This window comes from Haliaeetus leucocephalus, unplaced genomic scaffold (assembly GCF_000737465.1).
Source record: "Haliaeetus leucocephalus isolate CR32 unplaced genomic scaffold, Haliaeetus_leucocephalus-4.0 Scaffold484, whole genome shotgun sequence".
NCBI lineage: Eukaryota > Metazoa > Chordata > Aves > Accipitriformes > Accipitridae > Haliaeetus > Haliaeetus leucocephalus.
In genome coordinates, this window is record NW_010972920.1 from 6,602,474 (window position 1) to 6,624,398 (window position 21,925).

At 35.4% G+C, this 21,925-nt stretch overlaps 1 protein-coding gene across 1 annotated transcript in view; it reads right to left on the reverse strand.

Annotated features, from left to right (window-relative positions):
- PRDM5 (PR domain containing 5) overlaps positions 1 to 21,925 on the reverse strand; it is an 88,936-nt gene that overhangs the window by 10,214 nt on the left and 56,797 nt on the right. The window contains exon 14 of the mRNA XM_010575560.1: positions 9,007 to 9,092. Within this exon, the coding sequence (XP_010573862.1) occupies positions 9,007 to 9,092 (86 nt within the window). The remainder of the gene's footprint in view (positions 1 to 9,006; positions 9,093 to 21,925) is intronic.

The following is a 21,925-nucleotide window of genomic DNA, read 5'->3' on the forward strand; positions in this document are numbered from 1 at the left end:
TGTATAACAAACAAATCTGGAGACAAACATTACTTATTTTGGAAAAATGAACAGTAAGGCCTAGTACATACATGATTCCTGGTAAAACCTGAATGAGCCTGAAAAGGTCTCAACCTAAATTCCCTGGGAAACAGTGGTTATGGAACTTTCTGGGGTGAGATTTATTCTCACAACAGGAAAGACAGAGCTAAAGAAAAATATCAGCTTGTATTTTTGACAGCAAAATATTTTAAAATACGTAGATCACCCTTTAGTTAACCTCTTTTTTTCTTCTTGTTTTTAATTGCTTTCATTTTAAAACAAAGAGTTTTCCTTTGCTCCTAAAGGGAAAGTCTTATAATGCCTACACGAGATGTACATACAGTAACACTATCTGCTTTCAAACCTTATGCAGAGAATTTGAACTCTTAATAAATATTATTTGCTGCTACATGTATTTGCATTATCATTTGAACACATGGTTAGTAAAAAAATTGTTTTGAAAAACTCAGCAAGAATGGAAAAATGTAACCAGCCAGAGAACATTAAAATATACTAGTCAGGCTTGTAGCTACCAAGAGCTGACCTCTCAAACAGAATCCTGGAAATCCTATAGCTTTGCCAACCTGACAATGCAGAAAAGACAGTGACATGACCTGCTTACAAACCAGGAGGACAGTGACAAATACAGATGTCTGGAAGCATTATCTAAAGGGTACCTTAGGCATTGAGGGAATGAGGTGAAGTTTAAGACACCTACATATTTCACATAAGCCCTTTGCTTTGTGTGTTTTAAACCTTTTCCTAATACCAGTAACACTTCGTTTCAGTTATTACTAATTATTAATGTTGATGTGTCCCTTGAACCACGCTCAGGAGCTCTTCAGCCAGTTGTACATAGCACGTACCAAAAGATGGTGACCAGAACAGGCATCATCCCGTCAGAAAAAACCACCTGAATGTGAAGTGAAGGTTCAGGGCTACAACAGCCTGAAAAGCATGATCTCAGGGGCCTGGAAGAGAGTCCAACCAGAGGCAGCCTAACAGAGGGTTCATGATGCATACCCATAAGCAACCCACAACCTTCCTTGCAGCCTCATTAACAGCAAACTTCTACCAGAAGTTAAGCAGAACAGCGATGAATGAGTAACAGAAGTCCTAGAGAATCGGACAGATCTTTCTGCTTGGTCTAGAAACTCCCCACAGATATTGTCAGACCATGCTGAGGGCCAGGCCAAGCGAGTTGTTCTTTACAAGAAAACCTGTTAGACAGCAGCTGTGGTAATAGACCTTTGAGCCTCAGTAAATTCCAGTGTCAATGCACAGGTTTTTTCTACATTGAAGAAGAGTGATGGGTAGTTTCACTATCAATGAAGTGGTGACATGCAGTGTATTGCTCAATTCTTTTAAAAAGACCAGCTTCATCTTAATAGAAAGGCTGGGAATTGAGGTATAGTGCAGTAAGAAAGACAGTAAAGTGCCTACTGAAACAAGAGTGCCTTATGTAGCTGATGTTTAGTTACATTTCAGCCCTAAAAAAAGACTAAGCTGATTAATGTCAGGAAAAAAACATCAGTGATACTTTCTGCTAGGTCATCACCACTAGCAACACATCCCCTGTTGAGAAGAGAGGCTAAGTCACTTAAGATCACAGATGGTGCCAGTTTAATGGAGTCCAGTTTTGTATCTTAAGTGTGAAAAATGTGCAAGAACTAACAGGATGCTCTCTTAGTAACTGGAAGGTTTTTGGAAGTTATAGCAAGTGTCTCACCCACAGACAGAGGCCTACTTAAACTATCAGACTTCCATTAAATTACTAAAGTAATGTTGACACAGGAAGACAAAGGCTGATGAGAATTTACAACTCTACAGAAGTAGTAGGGATTTGAATCTTATAATGAGTAAAACTCAATAAACAATCAGTTTACAAGTACACATTTCCTCTGTTGAGAAGTAAAATTCTTTAAAAAAATATTTCCAGTAACTAGAGCAGGCACAGAAACTTTCTTGTTGAAACAAATGTGAAAGGATTTTGGAAAATTTAAACAAAAAAATCACTTTTATTAGAAGTGACTGATGTTTTTGTTAGAAAAGTTCTCAATTAATTCAGTTTGGGGTTTGTTTCATTTTTTTTTAAATAATCTGAAATTCTTGCAATAAAATTTGCAACGAAAATAAAAACATGCAACTTCACTGAAATGCCTGCCAGAAGAAAAAAGGTGTGTTTCTTCAAAAGCTCTAGTATATGCAGTTAGTTCAACTCTATTATACCATTAACTTCCCATTTTCCACAGTCGTTCTGCCTATTTGCTACCTACAATCTGCAAAGTTTTTGTTTATTTGGTTTTTTTAAACTGCTGAAGTAATTTCTGCCCCTAAGATTTAGTCAAGGAGGGTTTATTTAATCAGCCATGATGAAAATTCAATAGATGTTAATCTGCTCTTGGAAAAAGAACAGTATCAAGATAAAAAAAAAAATGTTTTCACTCTACAAGGAAAAGATGATCATCAGTCAACATTACATAGAAAAAAAGAGTGTGAAAATATAGATGCAGTGGGATTCAAACCTTCTATATGCTGTATACAAACATAGATTCGACAGGCAAGGAAATCACAACACTGGCAAAGTCATCATCCTCAGACAGATGTTTGGGAACTCACTCATGTCTCACCAATAGGGAAATATAGAGAAAATCTAACATTGAACAAAATTCAAAATTCAATCAACACCTCATACTATTTCATTACACACTGTCATATGCATAGAATGCTATATTTAGTACCCAATGTACAATTTTTTTTTTTTTTTTTGGCAATAGCATGGTATGCTGTTTCTAGAACACATGACCTTTTTTAAAACTTTAAGCCCAAATGTTTCCTGGGAAATAAAGAACAAATGAAATTGTGCACAACTGCCAATATTGTTCTGGTATTTTATTTTTTATCATTATTATTTTATTTTTATATTCTCCTGGGTTAAAAAAAAGAATAGAGGGGGCTGTGTAAAGTTCCAAATTAGTGCCTTGGAAAGATTGTTTAACTCAGGACCTGGAAGAGGACAGTTTTCTTCTTGTACTGTCCCAGAAGCAAGCTGAAACACTGACTTGAAGAAAAAAACCTTGACAGGAGACTGCCTGGCTTCCATACTTATCATGACTTACACCTATTCCAATGGAATTCATAAATAAAATTAACTCTAGTTGGCTAACGCTTGCACATACTATGTCAGGTCTTGACTCCTTAGCTTCTAAGGATATCTTTACACTGAAGTCACTTACGTGACTGCAGCCCATGCAGACATATTCATAAAAGCTTCAGACTAATACTCTCAGCCACCACTAACAAATTAACCGTGAGACTAAGGAGTTCAAGAGTTGACTTCAAAACATATCCGATACTCGGGCCACTAGATCACACCAATCCTTGCAATTTTGAGGCTACACTGCTAACAGTATCCAAGCTGCCCAGCTTCAAATGAATAACAAAGAACAGGAGACAAAGCTTCCTAAACAGTTTTTTGAGTACAGATAACTTAAGTGTCCAGAAGCTACATAACATCAACTGCAATCTATTGACCAGTTCAATGCAACATATATATGCGTGTGTGTGTGTACATATATCTATAAAAATATACACACTGGTCAAGCATTTCAAGTGTAGACAAGTAAGGTTAATTGCAGAGTTACAAAAATATGCTTATCACTTAATTTGCTCTATTTCTTACAGTATAATCTCTGAACATTAGGTGCTTTTATAAACATACTTGAAGATTAAGGCATTTTTAAATAGTAGGCACTTATGCTTGAAAAAAAGAAACGTAGGTACCAAAACACTGTAATTTCTCTAATCTTTAAATATTACCTCAGAAACATACAATTTGAGCATTACAGCCAGCAGCCTTCCAATCACCAGAAATCAGATTTTTTAACAAGCTATAAAAACTACATGTATCTGTTATACCTTCAAAGTATAGATATGAAATATTCAAACCAAGTGATGAAAAAAACATTTGCAAATGGTTTCTACTCCTTCTTTTTTCCTTCGCTGACATGTATTTAACTGAAACAAACTGTAATAAAACTACCATTTTCAGAAGTAATGAAAACATTAATTTGACATGACAATAACTCTGGGCGTCTATCAATGATAGTCTTTCCAAACATTAACAACTATACTGCAGTAACATATAATAATTTCTCTACATGTTTAAGTTCAAACTATGTAATGTTATGTCAGGCACTGAATAAAGCCTTAGGAAAGAGCTGAAGTTTACTGCACTGTGAAGGCTGGAAGTATGCATGTACTTTCTCAAAGCTGATATGGTCTGGAAATTAATTCCGTCAAGAACTTCAGTGAGTTCCTCATTTATGTTTTCTTAGGCTGTTATATTTCTTCTTCTTAAGAAAAAAAAAAACAAAAACAAACAAAAAACCCCCAAACAGAACAAAAACCCAAACCATAAACAAAATGCATCTACTTTTATAGAAACAAATCAGTACTCAGGTGACATTTTAATATTAGGTGGTTGGTATTTTCTTCTCCTTACATTGTCAGTAGGGGTTTTGGCTTACCTTCTCTGTTTACTCCAGAGTTTGAGCTGACACCTGTGGCCACCCAGGTTGTACTCAGTTTAGCAGCTGCCAGACCTTAATCAACTTTCTACAATGATTTTTCCAGCAGCCTTCCCTGATCCACAGGATCAGGTTTGGCATTTAATCCCACTGGTAAAATATATCTAGATTTAATCTCTACAATGACATTTTCCTTGTTGAATGTCATATTATTACTTTTAAGCTACTTCACAATTTTTCTGGCCAAAAGGCAATATATATACAAGAACAGCCCTTGAGGAAGGGTGCTATGATTATGTTTACTTTCACATTACTAGGCTTAGCTGATACAAAAATACTTTCTGGATTTATACATCTTGTTATTTATTCTTTGAATAATTCTTTTGCATGCAAGAATAAATTTCAATATAAAAGGTATGTGTAGGAAAGGGTAAGAAAAGGAATAACCGTCATCTTTTGAAAAGTCAACACATTGGATGCCTGAAGGGAGAAATTTCAAGTGTGACTTCCTGGCTTTTCTTTTTCTTAGAACTGACAAAAATAAACAATGGCAAACACACTATATTTTTTATTTCCTAATCTTTAGATTTGTCTTTCTTTAAATGGCCTAGGATCACAAAACAAGTTATAGTGAATTAGTACCATGCTGAGTTTCAAGCTATTTCTGCACAGGTATAATCTTTCTTCACTAGAAAAGTTCTTACATAGTACACTTATAATACATCTCCTTTAGTGTTTATATTCAGATCAGGTGTGTGCTTTTGAAGCACACTTCCCAAGTGCCCCTTGTTACTGTGCTTCCGTGCACACTTCCAAAATGTTTTGGACTGCATGACCTGGATTCCTTTTGGAAAAAAATGAAACCAGAAGCTTTAATGCATTCCAGGGAGTGTTATTGTGCATTCAGTCCATAGGACCAAACTATGCATAACCTGCAGTAAAATCCTTGAAACACATACAAGATAAACATCAGGTCCTCAGCACCAACTGTTTCACTTTACGTACCTACTACTGCATTGTACTATTTGTTAACATACACAGTCTCTGATTTCCAGAATGAAGAATTAGACCACAACTACCCTGAGCACCAGAGAAGTGCTACAATGTGACTGCATGCATTCACTTCAAAAAAGACACACCTGAACAGCTCGGAATTTTCAGTTCAGCTTATATTGCTCTTGGTTAAAGATCTGACTGAAATGCTTGAAGTTGGAAATTCAACTATCAGTACTACACACAAATATGTTATGCTATCAACCTTGTAAAGTAAACCATCTTAATATCCATAACTCTTAATCACCTCTACAACGCAGAGTAAAGAGAGTATCTGACTACATGAGCAAGAGTACTGGAGAATTCCCACCTTTTTCTCCAGCAGCTAGCATGTGCCTTCTTGAGAACGAAATGGTAGGAAAGGGGAATAGAGAGAACATCTCAGGCAGTAATGACAGACCTGCTTGGTCTTAAAGCACGTGGTGGAAACTGTCAAGAGTTCTGCATCTCAGCGCACAGATTTCAGCTTTGCTAGCATCCCTGTGTTCAGAGAAACTTCCAGGCTGGTGATCTTGATGTTACAAAACTATTATATAACCTACATACTAAACAGCTGTTTTCTCTACTAAAAGGGTTTTTTCTTTGTTTCCTGGATAGTATTTTTCTAGGTCTTTTTTTTCCTCTCAACACACTACTAAGTTAAAAGTCATGCATAAACAACACCAAACACACAAGGATCAATTAGTTAAGTTTTTCAATATCTCTTAATGAGATCCTGAATGTCAACCACTACATTCCTGACAAGCATCAACCTTCTACAAACATTAAATAAATCTTCATATTCTTGCCAAGCACACAAGTGCTCTTGTAAATAATGGCCTCTTTTCAACTTACCTCTCAGTATTTTCTCTCTCCCTCTTCCTTCTTATTGTTTCCAAATACCCAAACTCCCTTCACCATTCTGTTCTTTCACTTATGTCTGAATCGTACCACCTAAAATACATATTTATTCCCCTATACCTGTACTAATATTTACTCATCCAAACAATTAAACTACAGCTTCTTATCCTACAGTACTGCATGGATAATGTTCTGCAGAACAAGACTCAGCATAACCACTCCTTCTGACTTTAAAATCTGTGAAAGTTCATAATAAGCTTTGCTTTCTGTTCTATTATTTTTATTAATACTACTAGTTAACTTTTTTTTTTTTGCTTCTAAGACTTTAATATTTTTACCTATCCCATTCTATTTAGATATTGAATAAGGTGTTGAAGTGTGAGGACGAGGGAAACTTGGGAGAAGCAAGGTTATAGTAACAGGCTTCAGTTTTCAAAATGAGCTACTAATGTTAATGTTATCAATATTGATTCTTATTACCTCAAAGTAAAAAGTATTTATTTGGGATAAATTAATATCCCAAATATTATATAGCTATAATGCTATTCAAACACAAATGAGTTTCACCTTGAAGCTTCGGAATAGGAGTATCATATAAACAGCATGACAGCAAAAATAATCAACACACCAAACCAAGGTCTAAAAAAAATCACGTTGTGCCTGCGTATTTTAATCCTCTAGTATAAATGTAAAGATTTGCAGTAGTCTGCTTAGCACACTCACACACCTGTGTGTGATACATGATCTGTTCAGGTCTAGATGATCATGACATCTCAAGTATATGGAAACACTATCACATTTGGTGTGAACTGAGTCCTTTCTTTCTGTAATGACGGTATTTTGACTATGTGATACAGCAGAACATTTTCTGAGACATCTTAAGTCAAATTTTATTATGTTCTTAGTGCAATTACGTTCTTAATGCAATACAAAGTCTGTCTACTTACAACGTCTACATAATATTAAAAAGAAATCTCCACTCTGTAAAATCTATTTTCCTAACTCTTCCCTTTCCTGTTAGCTAAATAACAAACACTGGTTGAATTGTTCTTCTGTCATTCATAATCATTGTTAAAATTATTTTCTTTCCTCCCGTTTCAACATTAATGTAAAGTCCTCAGTTTGTCTTTCAGTCCAATTTTATAGAAGCATTTTGGAGGCAAGCCTGCAAATTTCAAAGCGTGTTCGTTTGGGGTTTTTTTTGTTTACATGTAACAGAGGCAAAATATGATGACGTATGGGAATATATGTAAGCAACAAGTTACACAGAAGAAGTAGTAGCAAACAGCCAAACAACAACAAAATAGCAAATTCTCTACTATGGTGCATAATTATGTTTCAGAGCACAGCTAAGGGCAAGAAACATCCCAAGAAAGTACACTCAGTTGAAGAGCAACTATAAGTTTTCCATTCAGTGCAATTAGAAATTACTTTTTTTTTTTAATAGTTAACATAATATATCCGAGTGCTTTATTATCTGCACTGTGCAGGTAATCAGGACTGATGCATACAACTATCAAAAAATATGCAATTATTAAGAAATAATGCACAGCTTTCCTCCACTGAATTACTGCCTTTTCTAAGGCTGTAGGATATGCAAACCTGCTGTAAATAACTGCTATCAGTTAAATTACAGCTTTTAAGCAATGAAGATAATGTTTGTAAAGTTCTTGAGCATGCATTTAGGAAGAAATCATCACTTGGTGTAAATCACTGTAGTCAACAGAAATACAACATTACAGCCTCTAAAAGCCTATTCTTATTCTTTTTTTCTTTATTTTTTTTTTTTTTTCTACAGAGGCTGGGGGGTTTGTTGGTTTTACTCAGACTGTATGACAAATCAGGAAAAAATTAAACTTGGCACTATTTCAGAGACAGTCTTGTTTACCGCTCCTCCCACTCACAGCCATGTAGAACATACACAGTAATGAAATTTCTCCTGGTGAAAAAAAAGTAATATAGGACAGTAAGAACAGAAAGGATTTTATAGTGCTTCTTAAAGTGATTTAACAGCTAGAAAGAAGGAGAAACAACCAACAACATCGGACTAGCCTGCTCCCAGTGAACCACCAGGAAGCATTGCACAAACTACTGATAACTTCTAAAGTTGAAGTCATTTAGCAGCTTCGTATTTGTCATCAGCTAGTGAAGTACAGTCTCTACATAAGCTCACAGTGACTGGATTTTAAGGTGACAGTAAGAATCAAAGCACTGGATATTGAAGATTCAAGAACAGTGAAGACTTCACAGAGTTGTTTACTCAGTAAACAATCACAAATGTTAATTTATACCTATAAATTACCACAAGTTAAAGGAAGAAGTTAGTACTGCTATTATTTCAACATACAAGAAATCAAACACAGAAAAAAACCAGAAGGTCAGTAAGGGAGTCATAATTAGAATTTAACAGTTAATGACTTAAATCTTTGCCTCTTATTTTGATAAGTATAAACTATCTTAGTTGGTATAGCCTGATCTCTACACAAACAGTAATCATTTACTTTTTGCCACACATGATTCATAGGCAATCCTCAAGTAACCATAAAAACTAAGCTACACTTACCCTTGTGTGGGTGCGAATATGCATCTTCAATCCATCATTCTTGCTGAAAGCTTTGTCACAGTAAGGACACTGGTAAGGACGCTCACCTGAAAACAAGAGAAGCATTAGAATCCATAAATATGGCCTCAGTATATGAAGGCCTCACAGCACATTTTTTTGTCAAACAGAAATACTTTATTTTTCCTGGTCTTTTCTTCACACTCAGTTCAAACAAGAAGAGATCTAAGCATTAGAAAAATTACAAATAAAAGTCCACCTTAGCAGGATGCAGGGCTAGATTAAAATATTACTCTTTGCTGCTCGGTTCTGTTCTAGCAATGTATCACACAGAGAGCCTTGGGAAAAAAAAAAAAAGAAAGGAAAAAAAAAAAAGATGACGCCTACTGCCCTTGCCCAAACCACATTCTACAGTGACTTACACATGGTCACTTTTATGGTTAGGCATTAACTGCTCCCCAATATTTCTTCTATTTCACATCTGGTCATTTTTAGAGCCCTCTGGGTGTCAGAATCCCAATGAAATATAAAATCTACTCTTTTTTTAATGCTGTATCTGAACTGCTAGAAGCTAGTTAATCAAAAGTTTCTGCAATTTTTGTGTCACAATTTATGATTGAAATGGAAGCAGAAGGATCTTAGCATCTCCCTTGCAGCATCACCTATCTTAAAGGTATTTAGTTTAATGCTCCATTAAACTGGTGTCATTTAGCATCGATTTTCCCAAACTCACATTAGTGTAATGTGGATACTGAGCCATTCAGAATCAGAGTGAAGAATTTCTAAGCTAGCTCAATAATTTGGAAGAAGCAATAAAGCTTTATAATTCCCCAATGGCATTTTAATTTTTAACTCTTAGGCAATTCACTGGAATCTGACTCAATTGCCTCCTTTTTCTGTGCACAACACTTTAAGAGCAAATATCAGGTTGTTTCTAGTACAATAACACAGTTCAACAAATTAAAATACAATAACTATTTTTCTATTAACAAAATGGAATTGTTTCTACACAATCACAATGATGAAGGTATAACAAACCCTTATTTGAAAATACAAGTCAAGCAAAGCCTATTCTAAGTCAATGCACAGCTTTCCGCTCATGAAAGAATCTTTGCATCTATAGATGGATTTAACATAGTCCAAATGTCAAACACTTATTAACACACTTACTCAAGCCTAGAAAATAGGTAAGTAAGATTAACTACTTTCACAGTTAAAAAAAAAAAAAAAACAAACAGACATATTTCACTGATACGCCAAAGATCAGAGTGTAAGAGAGTGCCAGTAACAGAAAGCATTTAAAGCTCCACGGTCCCTAATAACAGGGATATTCATCTTGACTTGGAGAAAGGAAGCCTCATCCCCTGCTCATCTTTTCTCAGCATGAAGTGTTCCTCCATGATTGCTCAGAGGGAATATACTGAATGTTTTCTTTCTTGGGAACAAGATGTCAAAGGATCACAAAAAGTATGTAATGGAGACAGCTTACAGAAACAGCTCTTCTGAAGGACCGATTGTGAATACAGTACACCTCATCAACTGATAGACACTGTTCTACATAAAATCTCCATATAGTAACAGGTTGTATAGAGATATGAGGGCAGCTGAGATTAGACTATTAAAGAAGGGTATAAAAAAAACCCAACTATCTAGTAGATAAGACTATTCTGTTCTTTTCTGTCTTTTATTACTGTTTAGATAACTCTGTTAATGACTGCAGCAAAAAACTGTGTAGCTAACTACTTGTGAAATATAAATATTTTTCTCTCTTGTATTCTGCCATCTCTCAGAAAGAAAAATTGTGTGAATTTGGCTTTTTTTTTTATGATGATGACAACAGTCACTGTGTTATACCTGTGTTTTCATTGAGCAGTTTGAAATATGATACTCTCTCTCATGACCCTCGATGTGTTTAATCCAAGCCTGCGAAATTCAAACACGCCAACAGTTGTCAGTACTCAAATATTTAATTAATTCAGCTGACATTTTTATGTTTTAGGGCTTTTGAATGTAGAAGTTAAAGCTTTCAGCAGTTTGTAAGCAGATGAGCATTGACAGGTAGGAGTTGTACCCCTCCTCCCTCTTTCCCCCCATCCCTGGGTCTCTTTACAGAGAAAGACTTTTGCTTTCAAAGGATGGTTTTGAGTTTGTCTGAAATGTATTAACAGCGTCCTTCAGAAATTAACCCTGGAGACAATGGTACTTGATGAGTAAGGTCTTAAGAGCTTTCAGCAGATGCCAGTAGAGGGCAACAGTATGACTTCATATCAACATGTTACACCTGAAAAAGACTGGCTTCAAGCAGCTGTTATGTACTGTAAATTTTCAAAAATCTCCACTGTTCCAAAAAAAGAGTTTACTATGTAAAACAGACTGCAAGCTCTGAATTGACATTGATGCTTGGTGACATCCTATTTTTCTAAATTATATAAAAAACTTCTCATGCACCTGTGTCATTAAATTGTCAGTAAAACAACTTAAAAGATGACCCCAAGTAATTTTACTTTCGCTCTTATTTTTTATGCTATTTTCTTTCTCCTAACCTTTGTAACCTGTATACCCAAAATATATACAAGTGCCTTTGCACTAACATAAGCAACTGCTTCCCCCATGCATACACATCTTTTAAATTTGTAACTTATCTTCTACCTCAAAGAGTTCTAGGATTTTACAAAATTAACTGTGGGCCGCTTAAAACAAATCTGTGCTTGCAACAGCCAAGTTTATTAGAATAAATTTCTTATTGTCTCTGTAACCAGTCCAAAGACAAGTTTGTGCCACTGTGTAAGAATATATGCATATTTATAATTGTTTTTAATAAAAAATAACTTCTATTTTAAAATTAATTGATCTGTGAACAAGAGTAACTCTTTTGACATTAGATGTCTGAACTTACAGACAGCAAATTTTGGCAAGATTGTTACAATCAAACTTATTAACTTCTCTATCCCTGGTAAAAATTAACTTCCTTCCCTGCTTCAGAACTAGACTAGGAAAACATTACTCATGCTACCAGTCAGTTGCCTGTAAGAATGATCCCAATAACAGATTCATCAATGAGACTACTGGGGAAACAGGTGTTCCCCAAGAGAAGTCTTACACAGTCTATCCCACTCTAAGATAAACAGGAGCAGTGGATCCTTTCCTGACAACAGAGAAAAAACAGATTTGAAATAATGAATGCTAAATATATTCCTCCCACACATGAAGATTTGCTGAAGTGCAATGTTTCATACAGAATTATTGCAAGTGTACACAAATTGGAGAGTTTTATGCTTCAATGATGTTTAGAATTGTCACTAAGAAAAACAGGTGAGCAAGTGCGATGTGATAAAAGCTCCTGAGATGGTGACATTATCCATCAGTGCTTTCACATTTGTCTGCAGTCAAGCAAAGACCACCAAAAATCAATTATAAGCAGTGGAATATTAAACTTCAGATCAACTCATGCACAATAAGTACTTGGAGATTTTCAGATGTAAAACTTCTCTTATCAGAAATGGAATGGATCTGTTATGAGGAGATTAAAAGTAAGAATGACTAAGATGAGCAAAGGAAATTGTGTTGCAAGTCATGTATCTATTTCTCTTGTCCTCACAAAAAGGAGTTACTAAGCATCAAAATGAAAGAAAGCTATTTCCCCTATGACAAACTATAATTTCTTCTTGGATTTACCACTAGAAGCATGCTGATGAGATATGGTGTCAGTGTGTCATAACATCATACTAAGAGGGGGTATACCTTAGGTAAAGTTGATGCCGATTAACAGTTATGCCACTTGCATTCTGCTTTTTTATACAAATATATTTTTATTATATATTGGAGGCAATGATAAATCTTACCAGAAGTATCATACTGAAGTAAATCAGTGCACCATTTTTTTACTATAATGCCTTTTCATTGCAGTCAATAGTAGAGTAAGTTTTCAAAGGTATTATTTCACAAAGTGAGGGTGGTTGATTGGGGGTTTTTTATATTTTATTTATATTAAAAAAATATGGGTATTGTGGGAGAAAAAAATCTTTTAACTTCCAGATACACTACCAATCCTTAATCCTAACACTTCCCATTTGGAAAATATCTGAAGAAAGACCTGACCTTCTATGTTATTGTTTGCAACTCTGCCGTTAAACCACAACTGAGACTATGATCTGCACTTTTCACTAGAATGCTTCACCAGGCTTTCTACTTTCATACAGTATCAAAATCCAGTAGGCATATTAAATACATCTTAATTTGACAGCTTGTCCAGTCAACATGCCCAGAAGTAATGTTGTGAATGTAACAATAACTAAAGAACAATTACTATCATTAAAATAGCAAAACATTCAAGACAGACATAATAAATGCTATGTTTACCCTCAAGTTACAGCTGACTGTCATGTCCCTGCTGTCCAAGAACAAACCGCTCAACACATTAATGGCACTTCTGTACAAATAACCCTAAAATAAATAATCCTTGGATAAATTGCAGTGGATTTAATATAATTCAAAGTCTAGACATTCTACTTCCAGATTTTGTATGAATAAAACCAAAGCTTTTAACATAATAAAAATAAATTTAACCCTAATACAAGGATTACAAAAAACAATTCCATGATTGAAAACCATAGGGGATTTTGATCTGAAAACATGTCATGATAGAATTGGTATCTTTTTTTTCCCCTCAAATGTGTACATCTCTAGCTTGAGATCACAATGCCTACTGGACCTTAATTAGCATAAGAGGTTAAACACCAGACTCTTCCATTCCAGTTCAACTCAGGATAGACAGTTTCCTATGAGCCATTTGCAACCGAAGGTGCTGGGAGGCAGTATTTACATTGAGTTTAGCACCCAGATTTCCCAAACTCAGATACCCCTGGGAGCAAAACAATTAAGAAACAAGACCAAATACACTTTAGTTCTTCAAGATTTCAGTGGCTACAGCTAGACATTTAATAAAGACTTTGAGACACAATAATTCAAATGAGTCATATGTGTTGTTATTTTCATGCTGTGTTTTGCATTCCCTGTAGTCAATTTAGCCACGAAAAAAGCTAATTGCAAAATCAGACAGAAACCTGATATAAACACCAATGTTAGTGATTACTTTGAAACAATGACCTCAAGTAATATCAACCAAATATGTACTTTACAGGTGACAAACATATTCCCATCAAATCAGACAAATGAAACATGCAACAGAGAAATAGTCCTAACCTGAAGAGACTGTAACAAAAGTGTCTGAAGAGACCAGCAAACCAAAAAAGAAACAGAGGCACAGAGAAGATGTCAACAGCATGCTAAAGTATGCATTTGATGAACTACTACAGTCAGTTTTGGAAGCAGTCTCACAGAGCTCTTTCAAACCATATATGGGCATTACTTCTATTTCATTCTGTTAAATTTGGAGTCGTATTTACTCTCCCCATTCCCATGCAGCTCGCTTGGTCACTTGTATACAATTCTCAGGTATGTATGTTAGCCCTCATGTATGAATTCCCTGGCTTTCTGTCTCTATTAGAACTAAACTGCTGTATTAAGGAATGAAGAATTTGAATTATGCAGAGAAATTATCAAGGCGCGGATTTAATATTTTTTAATACGTCTATGTTTGGTCAGTTGGGGTATTCAGCACCACTGGTCTAGCTCAACACTCACAAACATCAGAAAAAGACTTATGACAGACTGCACTGAACATCCAATCACGTGCAGTGTATGTAACTTAAAAGGAATTGTTTTCTTCATTTTTCTTTAAAAAAATTAACAAATAATTATGGCAATGTGGTCCCTCAGAATCTTCCACAGACCATCTACCATCTTCTAAATATAACTTCTTTTCAGATGTTGAACTACTTATTATAAGGATTAGAAGATAATTTCTTAAAAAAAAAAAAAATCTATATATATATGTGTGTAGTATTTCAAAATGTCAATATTGAGAACACTCATGGTAAAGTATAATCCTTTTTAAAGACTTAAGTTAAGACTGGGGTAGGGGAGAGGGGAAGAAGGGAGACTCCACCATCGCTCAACTGTGGTGGAAAGAAGGCAGTTTACCTGGGGAGGAATTCGGAGACAAGGGGGCCATCTGGATCACACATGCAACACTCCATACCAGATGATCAACAGGGCAGCCCAGAATGGGAATTGCAAGAGGGCTTTTTTAGTCAGAGATAATCTGGGGTGATGACAGCATTCAACAGCAAGTAAGGATGGGCAAAAGGTTAACGGATATAACAAAATTATAATCTGTGACATATGCTTTAGAACATTATCTGTCCATATAGAGCACTTGACAGCTTTACACATTTATCTTCAGCTGCTGTTGCTCTGTATATGGTGTTCCCATCAAATTGAAAAGGAAGTTTGTATCCTTAACTGTACAGAATTCAGTTAATATATTACACAAATATGTACACACAAAGAAACCCAAGATACACAGAACTTAATTTCTCCCACATGAAAGGAACTTCATTAGGAATTAAAATTAAGTTAAACAGGAACTCAAGGAATCAAGTAATTTCAACAGAACTTAAATTAGAAGATGCTAGAAAACTAATTATTGAATGAAGACTAAATATTCATACTTCAGGAAACTATTCAGTACATTTCACTGCCTTGGTGTTGTACAGCATGTCAAATGACCCTTGAGAAGACAAACACTTCATTAAAATAATAAATTTCCTCTTGTGTAGAGGTGGCAGTTTTCTAGATCCCAAGTCACATTTTCAAAAGCATTTAATACCCTAGGTCTCTTAAGCATTTTTACAATTTTGACCAGGGATTCTAGGAAGGGAAAATAACAGGTGAGTAATCAAGAAGCTTGGCCAACTGCAGCAGCTAGCTGCTCTCTTTATGACACCTGGACTAGTCTTCATCTGGACTAGACAATAAAAACAGTAGTCTAAGGTGCACTTTAGAAGGTACAGAAGTACCCACACAGGAGTAGCTATCTCATACCAAGAACCAAACAGCCTCATGACTGGAAAGATAAAATATTTCTGGACGTCAGCTGAGACAAGACCCAGAAACATCAAATAAACATGCAATTCTACACTCACGGTCAGCCAGATAAAAGACTGCTCTGAGGAGAACAGTCTTGCTGCCTGAGAGAAATGGAAAAACAGTACTCAGGTATGGGTCAATTAGAGACATTTCTTACATATTCTTAATTTTAACCAACATTCAAACTTAGCAGACTCTGAAGACAAGAGATTAAATATTTCTGCTTTTTTTTTTCTTCATCAATCATTAACAACACTAAGCTTGTGTATTTGTGAATGCTTTCTAACCATGCTCCAATACTTGTGTATTTTCCAGGCACAAGGGAGAACCAGAATTGTTTTTATGTAAGTCAACCAAATGCATTTCCCATTCACTAAAAATGGTCACATATTTAATAAGAAAAAAATCTTGAATGCTATTCTTTTCAAAATAAAGGAAAAACAGGTTGCTTTAACGATTTTTTTTTCTATTAATACTCTTTCTTGTAAGTACTTAGCCATGTCTTATTCTTTGAGGCACAGAAGCACTGTTTTCACAGCTGAGAAGGTTTGTTTTCTGCAAAGTTTTTGGTTTATTCAGAGAATTCGGAGTACCTGTAGTTAAGACCAATAGTCAAAACATTTGTCCTATCTGGTCCATAAAAATTATCATGATATAATTGAGGTTTTAGCTATTTGTAACTAAATGAATTATAAAGATTAGTAAAGGACCGTACAAAGTAAGAAGGCTATCGGAATCTGTACAGTAAAGCATGAAATAACCACCATTATTACTTACTTACAGACTCTCATCAGTTCTACAGTGGTATTAAGATTTTAGTCACCAAAAAAATCCCAACACACTTACTTTAAAGAATAAAACAGTTTCATTCTTTGCATCTATCAGTGGAATTAAGCAATTTGGTTTCCCTATGATAGGAGCATTAACACCAATGACTTCAGCGAACCCAACGGTCAACCAAATCTTTTAAAGTATATGCATTAATCTATCAGCAATTCATTTGATCTAGCATTCGAATAATCTATCCCTTATAAGAACATTTCTTCATTCATAGAAGCAGACAAGAAGCTGACAGCTGCATGAAACTTTACAGGTACTTTTAAAGATTTAACTGTTGCCTGGAGATAAATAGGACAATGATGTATAAACTGAAAGGTTTAGAAATGCAGAATCCTTACCTTTGAGGCCTTCTGCAAGCTCCTTTTTAAATTCGGTAGATAAAAGAGAGATCATTTATAAGTTATTGAATAGAAACAACCTATCTGTAGACATTTGCAAGCTGTTCACTGACTAGATACAGATACATTTTTTCACATACTTCATGGTGATATGAGAGGAAGCTTCCCTTTAATCTTTTTTTTTTAATGTAAGATAATATAAATTACTTAGAAGGTAATTTGCCAGATTTGCTAGAATGAGGATCCTGGCTCTACATTATTTCTTATGTACATGAACAAACAGTTGCCTGTTTAGCTATTAAAACTTTGGAAACATATTTTATACAGCAATAAACAAGAGTTATACTGTACTTCAACTCATTACTTCCTTCAACTACTTGCAAGTCTTTTATGTTCACAGATGACTGAACTACTGTTAATAACCGAAGATTTTTATTATAACTCCACAACTAATATTTTGTTTGGTTACTCAGGAATTTTTACATGGAAGTGCAAAATTTGGACCTGGATTTTTATACAGTTAGACCTTAAATATGATTTTAAATATGCTCAAATGCCTAGTTAATCAAATTGTAGAAATGTGACTACGATGGCAAAGTTAGGACCATAACATCAGGCTCTCAATGCAGAGGATGAGAGATATCTCAAGAAGGCAATCAGCACCTAAAGTTATAGGGGACAATCATGATGAGATGTTTTCATGAACTTATAAAATAGCCTTTAATTATGGAAATGGAAATTGAAAAGGTAAGCTTCACTGTGTTGACACAAAGGATATGGAAGTCCACAGTCTGAATGCTTTTTGCTGTTTCAATGTCATCTCTTGGTATTATCTTTTATTCATGTATATTGAAGCAAATGTACAAAAAACCTTCTCAACTCGTTCTTACAAACTAAGGCTGCTTTTTCCACATACCAGAGAACATAACATGTAAGAATGCCACGTTAAGTCATGGCTTTTAAATGGTATAGAATAGAAACTTTAATCTTTTCAGAAAACATTTAGGACAGGTGTAAAGTCCCAGATATTTTACTGGCTTTTTATCAGGACTTTGACTAAATGTGATGGAAAAAGCAAAAAGGTTACATTTAACCTATATTTGCATGTGTAAGTATTTTCTGGAAGACATGTATGGTCATCAGTTGTCCCTCACCAGTCCCTATGTAACAGAGTAGGTAAAAGACAGTATGGAAAGGACAGAATTACAGTTAAAACACTCAATTCTCTTAACTCAAATATAAATTAACCTGCAAATATAAACTACCTCACAACTTTCATTCTTCCACAACTTGATGTGCTACATCCCAAAGATGGAAGGGATCGGGATACAAGTAATTAGGAAAGCAACAGTATAAGTATCAGCCAGATAAAATGTATGTGTGTGTATATATATATTACATAGACACACACAAATACATACACAAGCACACACACGAGACAGCAATTAACATATTTAAATACCTATGTATAAGGCAACTGCAAAGCTGCACAAACCGCAGCCAGTAACTGTTAGCACTGAAAGCTGCTTGAAACTTTAAGGAAGTAATTAACCTCCTGGCCCCCAGTTTTCAAGCCCAAGGAGCAGACCATAGAATTTCTTTTACAATTTATGAACAAGCCAAGGAATTTATATCACAGTCGGAGGATTCTTTTGCTGAATTAACCCCAGTTCCCTCTGACCCTAAGAAGTCATAAACCAAGAGGATACAGCAGAGGGAGAATGTGCTATAGTGTTTCAGCTGACCTACAGAGCACTGTCTCTGTCATGCCAAGGCTGGAAACTCAGATGATGAATTACAGAGCAATATGCTAGGTTCAGATGCAACCATCAACCCCTTCCCTCTATACATGCACACGCAGACATGTTCACTCACCCCAAACCAGCTCAGTTTCTGCAAAAGGCCAAGTACTGTTAGGGCTCATTTACAGAGTCTTACTCTAAGATAAAAGAGGAAAGAAAATTGCTTATCAAGGAAGCATGCATGCATCTGTGAGTAACAATATTTAAGAACACATGCTGTGTACTAAATAAAAGCCTAAAACCCACTGAGCTTCTGCTTTTGTATATGGATTATTAAGCATATTAAAAATACAATTCCAAAGCAGAACCAGAAGTGTACCCAAGAACCTCGACTTTTATAAATAACAGCTTTATAAATAAAAAAATGATGAAAATTGATACACAACTCTCTTTAAAAGAGCTCTGCCTGGCTTTATTTTGTAAATACAGAACAAAGCCTCTTACACAAAGCAGCTAATAAAACAAAGTCTAGCTGACCACGTGCACAGAAAATGGGATAACACAAACGTCTGCACCCAGACCTCAAACCTAATCAGCTGTAATCACTAAGACATGAAGGTCTTTGCAATATTTACACTTATGGTGTACTGCTTAGTTGCACCAAAAGCTCAGCCCCAGCTGAAGGCTTATTCACAAAGATGAATCATCTCTTGAAAACAGACAGTGGTGGGTTGTTTCACTTCTAGCTCAGAATGAAAAGGGATACTTTGAAGTCTGACAGAAAAAAAAGAGAGGACAGTTTTGAATTGATTAATTCAAAACCACAGAATTTAATAGATACCAAGAGCATGAAGTATTCAACACTGTAACATTTAGAAACCAAACATCCATCACTGAATAAAATAAGTTTGTAGCTCCACTGTTTGATGAACTGAAAATTTCTTACTGCTCAGAAAATCCTTGAAACATTATCAAGGATTTTCACAATGCAGTGAACTTTATTACTAAAAGCCATCAAATGAGTACTCAACTTTTTTTGTACTGTTTGCAGATGACATAGATTCCCTTCACCCACTACCCTTACTTTCTTTGCAAATGATGCAAGCTATTCCTCAGAAAGCTATGCTTCCTCAGGCCCACTGAACATCGGACAACAATTTCCTCCTGCGATTAGTCTGCATGTATTTTGATCGCAAACAACTTGGCTGAAGTCTTCAGGTGCAGCACAAGTCAAAACCACCTCTCCAGAAGTACAACATGAATCTAACTATGGCATTTTCTTACTAAACCTCACGTCAGGCATTTTGCCATACAACTTACAAGTGATTATTTTTTTAAACCAAAATACCCAGCATATGGGCCACTCCTCCCCCCCCCCCCCCTTTTTTTTCTTCACATTTCATTGGGATAATCAAGAAATGGTGAGGAATCATAACAGAATGACATCAAAAATAACCATGAAAATGTATTTCAGTTGATTCTCACAGTGAAGGATGTGAATCATAAAATTTTCCACCAAAAATGTGATTGACATCACAATAGCAGCTAGACTGGAAGAGGAGAGGATCAGAGTTTATTTATCACAGGTCATTATAAATGAATTTAGCAAGGCATTTTTCCCAAATGAGTAACTCTCTTTAAAATGAGTGCTTCTAGCTTTTTAGGTAAAGAGGCCTTGGAAGGCCTTGAAAGTTCCCCTCCTTCTGCAGTGTTATTCTTTCCTAAGTTGTTTTCACACTGTGTATTCCCATAATTCCAACCTGTATCATCTCCTGGCAAGGTAGTTTCTCCCACCGTATTTAATTTACTAATGTACTGGAAATCTTCAGTACCCTTCTACTTCAAGTAAGTTCAAAATGTCAAAGTCTACTGTTTCTCATATAATAGTGGCTACAAATTTTGCAAGGCTCTATAGTCAAGGTTAGAGGTCTCTGGTGTGTGGTTTCATGAAACTCACCTTAGCCTAACTCCTAAATTTAGGAAACCCTGCTTGAGAAAGATGAAACATTAAATGTAACTGGTAGCAGCACATGCGTGAAAAGCATTTTCACTCAGACAGCTATAAAGCATTTTCCCAAGAGCCATCTGCACTATCAACTTGAAAAACTAGGGTGTTTCTACTCTGTGCAATCTGATGTATAACATCAATAGTACACAGAAAACATACCTAAAGTTTAAGGAAAGCGCCTGTGAAATAAGAAAAAACAAAAGCACCACACTAGTAAAGGCAATAAAGCAGACTTGCCCACAAAAAACATTGGAGTGTGAATCCAGAGATTTTAATGAAGAATTAGAGTAACATTTTAATATTCCTTTAAGCATTGAAAAAAAAAAAATATCTATAAAAGTAATTTTCATGAAAGTATGCCAAAATATCAGAAAATTGAAGGGTAATGTAGCTCCTCATGGGATGGCAAAGTGAAGGTAAAGAAATATCCATAATAAAAACAGCAAAATAACTTCATTAAAAAAGTTAACACAGATTAGAAATCAAGGCAGTCATATTCCTAGAGGCCTAGACTGATGTGCTGAGTGACTAACTAACAATGCTATTGAATTGCTTCCTTTTATTTCCATCTACCTGATTAAAGTACAGGCCAGGTGGGTAAGTGGTTGGTCCTTCCAAAAGGCACAGTCTACCAGGGTTCTCTAAATCCTCATATCATATGATCCATGAGTGTTGGGGTGGGTTTTTTTTCTTTCTCTTCTCTGCATCCTCAGGAAGTCAAAAAAAGAAGAGAAACCCACAGCGTACAGGACAGAAGACTGAAAAGAAAGACAGAACAGATGAGATTGTGCAGGACAGAGTTTGAAAGGAGTTAGTAAGGTGGAGTTGTAGAAGAAAGAACAAAATAAAGAGGAGGAATGGACAGAACTGCTTCATTGCAATTCCGGGTCTTGCCAGCTTTGACCTTCATTGTCTTTTGTGTCTATGATTACACAGTATATATGAACCACCCAAGCAGAATGCATACACAGAGGCTTATATGTATATGTTTTTATACAGCTGCT